This window comes from Loa loa (assembly GCF_000183805.2).
Source record: "Loa loa unplaced genomic scaffold supercont3.295, whole genome shotgun sequence".
NCBI lineage: Eukaryota > Metazoa > Nematoda > Chromadorea > Rhabditida > Onchocercidae > Loa > Loa loa.
The window spans coordinates 41091-46123 of NW_018108475.1; the positions used below are offsets into that span (position 1 = coordinate 41091).

Below are 5033 nucleotides of genomic sequence, written 5' to 3' on the forward strand. Positions count from 1 at the left end.
ATTTATTTATTTATTTGAGTGTATTTGGAAACAAAATATTTTAGTAATATGTTACGTAGTACTTGAGAAGTTATTACAATGATAGCTCACAATATGTTTTATCCCCTTGTCCATCTGTGAGCTATTGTTACCAGTCAATTGCCAACTTCCATTACTTTAGATCAAATTTAAAAAGCAATTATTTGGAAGTGAAAACAAGGATGGCTTGCTTAACAAATGAAAAAGCATAGTGATTGAGCACGACGTAAACATTTTCTCATATCCTGAACGTTTTTGTAGTTTGACAAATAAATTAAAAATAACTGGTTTTATTTTTTTAGATTTATAGTTGTTACAATTTTCATTAATGCGAAAACTAACTCCTGGAAGTGTTTTCTGGTCGTGTAAAGCAGCTTGACATCTTACGGCACTGTCGCGATGGCAGTACGTTAAAAATGCACAACCTTTGTGTAAACCCGTGTATTTATCTTTCAGAATTGTAAATTCATAGATTTTGCCGAAAGTTTCAAACAAATGCCGTAAATCTTTTTCTTCCAAATTACGTGGAATCTGAAAATTTTTTAAACATTTTATATAAATTTATAGAAAATACTTTTGACAGCAATAAAGAAGTTTTCAAACAAGAAATTGTATTCCAGTCCTGATCTACTTTGTTAATTCTATACATAACCTTCTTCAAACATCCTTTTTTTAAATGAAGAGGTAGAAAAACCTCTCCTCCGAAAACTTCATATCTTAAACTAATTATTCCACGATTTATTTTCCTTATTCTCTTTCAAGTTGCTGTCGAGTACCCAGACAAAATTATTGATTGGTCCCACTATTTGTGGTTATCAAGCATATCTTATGATTGCAATTTAAATTGAAAACGGAAACATAAAATAGTTATCTTTTCATTATTTTAAACTGCAACTGTGCAAAGTTTTAACTGTTTTAAACTTAGATGAATCAAAATGTTGACAAATTTCTTGGTATTTAAAAATTTAATTTTAATCTCAATTTTAACTGTCAGAACTTATCTGTTAATAGTATGAAGTAGACTTTATGAGGCCTAAACCTTCGAAAAGATCAAATTGGCTTAGTAATGTGTTAAGCTGTTGATGATTTGTGCCGTTTTTATTTGCACCTTTTCTTTAGGTTTAGTTGAAACTTATAAGGCTATACATTGACAGTATTTAACCGAAAATATTCATCAGGAATTCTCTAAACATTCCAGTTAATTTATTTTGCAATATCAATTTAGAACGTCAAAAATTTCAAAAATTTTGTGGAAAAAAAGAACGAAGATTCACGGATTGTGAAGTAGATAGTAGAGCAGGGTGGAAGCTGATTGGCTGATGCAAAGTAAAAATGATTGGTACACGTCTCTTTCTCTTTTCTACAGTAGTCTGCATAAATTTGTAAACAGATTCTTGCTTGGTTTATTTCACTCAAAATTTGCATTTCTGAACAAATTTCAATGTAGTTATAATACTGGTAAGGTTTTTGTCTTTATACATTGGTGTATATGCGCAAAATGGCAATTGACATATTTTGAAGAGAAAACTGATTTGATTGAAGTGATGTAAGGGTCAGAGAACATGGTCGATTTTTTGATCGATTTCGAGGTCAAATAAGGATGTGCTGACATCGAGAGGAAAAAGTTCGATTAAACAGTTCGACTACTCAAATCATAAAATAATGTACCTTATTCACGTTATAAACAGATGGACATTTTTAATTCAAAAATGAATTTTCTGCAAAGCTCATTATTGATTAAAAATTGGTCAAACTGGTCAAAACCTGGTTGGACTAAACCTTCAGTTAGCAATTCTTTTTTAAGAAAAGAGGGCAGAGAAATAAGAGGAAGAAGAGGACTTACTTGTCCAACGAAGAGCTTGATGGTATCGGCATCTTTCACCGGGAAACCATTGCTATCGGTGGATGACGAACGACTCATCCTACTATCCCCATTCATTTTACTTCCCGACTGTTGTTGTTTACCTTTATTTTGCTGTTGGTGATGTACCATTTAAGCATACATATGGATAGAATTGCAGGAGTAGTATTTTGCAGGTAGCTTTGTAGTAAATGTAGACAATTTTTCTTCTAATCTAACAGAACATTCACAAAACATCAAATGTTTATGTACTACCACTTCGCTCCAAAGTGGATAACGTTTAACGAATGCAGAATCATAAGTAACAGTAAATTTTCTCAGCCTACAATAGGAATACACCAATAATAAGAATGAAAAAGCACAGTATGCGGAATGCGGAATACGGAGTTAAGAATAAAGTTAGCTAGTTAGCTGAATAAACTTTAGAATCCAAAAGCAGACATTTCCGTGCAGATTCTCACCAATTTCTGAATTTTCTAGCGAAAATACAGAGAGAATGCAAAAAACAATCACCATATCACAAAAAAAAAACCACACACCACAAGAAAGGGACGAGAAGGAAGCACATAGTGACGGCGACAACAACGACGACGACTGCTTGGGAGCCTGAAATAAGTGCTTACATAAATAGGAGGCAGGGTAGGAGTTATAGTTGTCAATACTAGCTAGCGGCCTTTAGCTAGCGCTCTTTGCATGGTGCAGTATGGGGAGATACTACTGAATCATGCAGACAGCAAATAGATCACGGATAGTATATAGGGTGTGTGAAGAGATAGATGGATATATTGGGTCGAAAGGAGGGATGGCACTCATTTCTACTCTTTCTTGGTTTGATGTCCCATTAATCATGAAAGCTTGCTTGCAAAAGAAAAGGAGAAAGCAGTCATGCTTTATCGAACTACCATTTGGCTGGAAGTTTCCATTTTCAGTCTATGGAATGGACAGAGAGACAGATTACATGAATTATTGGTTCTTCTAGACTTAGATGAATAAAAATGTACATTACTTACTTTTATCGATAGAACTACAGCAAGCAGGTAGCTGCAGACATGGGAACAAGCAAATCGGATATGCATGGAGCTGAGGTCTATTAATTACAAATTGCACTGCATCTAACCGTGTCATTTACGCTTCAGAACAATAACTTGAATCAATGACACATAAAAGTCGTTCTCACTCTCTTCCCATCTGGAAATCCTCATCTGCAGGGTAATACAATATCAAATAAATCAATAAACCGCTTGAGAGTGAGCTGTGAATTATTACCGTACAATTGAAATAACTTCGCCGATGTCATTATAGACTTATTGTTGTCGCCTTGCAAATAATGTTCAAGTTAATAATAAAATCGAAGTTGACTAATTAATTAGCTGAAAGCCAGGAATGTTATTATCATTGCTATGTTTTACTAGGCTAATTTGATGGTCATGCAGCTAAATAATTCGTTTATTGATGTAAGGGCCAAATTCAAAAGAGTCAGGGCTTTCAAACTAGATCATATCACACATTTCAAATATTCTATTTTCTATTTCACCAGGAAAAAAGTGTGTTACTTCAGTATACCATACATTCTTTTTACCTGGATCAGAAATTGAAGGAAAATGAAGGTTGATAATTTACTGTGATGTTGTATAATCCGCGAATCTTATCTGAAAACTCTCAGTTTGCTTACTTGGAATTTATTGTGCTTTCTTAAAGTCGTTCTTATAAATATTCTTTTTGCCCCAAAAAAAAAAAAAAAAAATAGAAGTTTTGGATGTCAGGCTCTTGGCTAATGGTTACTTTCAAAAATTTTATTCAGCACGATTGCAAATTCTCCAGGAAAGAATGTTCCGGAAAATTACGAAATATATGTCATAACTGATAACACTGAGTTGAACTAATGACTTTTTCTCAAGCATTCTCTTCGAAAACCATTTTCTGCAAATTAAATTTTTCTCTGCAATCCTGACCTGTCATCTCGTGCACAAGCGTACACAGCTGTATTTTTCGAAGTCATCACAATCTACTTACTATCATGGTGATGTATTGTATCAAGCAGCTGTGAATAAAAACAAACGAAGGCGGTTAGACATATCCAACGTATTTCTTACAAGTTTTTTAAAAGAGTTATAGTTCAACTAAAAACTACTGATGTCGAATGGATATAATTAATTAAGCAATGTGCAAAACCAAGTGCTTATAAACGTCTAAAACGTGTCTGAAATCGCTCTTGCAAACTACTTCACTAGTACCTCATTTTTCAATTAACTTTTATATCATATAAAGAAAATTCAATATCCGTTCAGTTCAATATAATTTTTGTACATTTTGTTTCAGTCTGTAATTAATTTACTTGCTTGATTAAATTTCGGCAATTACTCTCAAATTTGGAAATGGACAAAAGTTTCAAAGAACTGTTTCAAAGTCAGTAACAAAATATGATGGTGCATCTTTTCTAGGAATTTTAAGCTAAAACATTGTTACACGTTGATTAATAAGGATTAAATGACTGGAGTAAGTTTTCATCGGAGATTCAAGCATATTATGTTCACATTATAATCATTCATATCACCGAGAGAAGAGACGATGTGTTAAATAACCGGACAATGATTAGAAGTGATAGGGATGAATTATTTCATATGACTGGGTATCGTTAGAGAAAACTGAAATTTGTGTTGCAAGAAATATTAAATGTTACTACTCAAATTTTATTAGAGAATCGAATAGACTTTAATATGTTTCTACCCATACGATAAATATTTCCAGGATAAGGCTCAAGGCTAATCTTATCCCTGTTTATAACTAACTGATATAGCTTTGAGACAAAAGTGGAAAGGCGCTCTGTAGTAGCATTCCTGTGACACCTCGGTTTTCAGCTCTCGTTTACCATATACAGACAGATCAATCAATCACTAATCACTTTTTATTTTAATCGACATTCGTTCGACCTTTGACAGTAAATTCTTCCACCACTATTACACCACTATTATTCCTATCACTATCACTTCTTACCCTACTACTACTACTACTACTACTACTACTACTACTACTACTACTACTACTACTACTACTACTACTACTACTACTACTACTACTACTACTACTACTACTACTACTACTACTACTACTACTACTACTACTACTACTACTACTACTACTACTACTACTACTA

The 5033-nt window shown here is 33.2% G+C and overlaps 1 protein-coding gene across 1 annotated transcript in view; it reads right to left on the minus strand.

The window, feature by feature from the left end:
- LOAG_18405 (HrETR-1 protein) overlaps positions 1 to 2336 on the minus strand; it is an 8916-nt gene extending 6580 nt beyond the window's left edge. Inside the window, exons 1-2 of the mRNA XM_020451063.1 lie at positions 1862 to 2336; positions 361 to 549 (exon numbers count right to left, since the gene is read on the minus strand). Of these exons, the coding sequence (XP_020305186.1) occupies positions 361 to 549; positions 1862 to 2011 (339 nt within the window). The 5' untranslated portion in view covers positions 2012 to 2336. The remainder of the gene's footprint in view (positions 1 to 360; positions 550 to 1861) is intronic.
- Positions 2337 to 5033: the final 2697 nt, after the last annotated feature.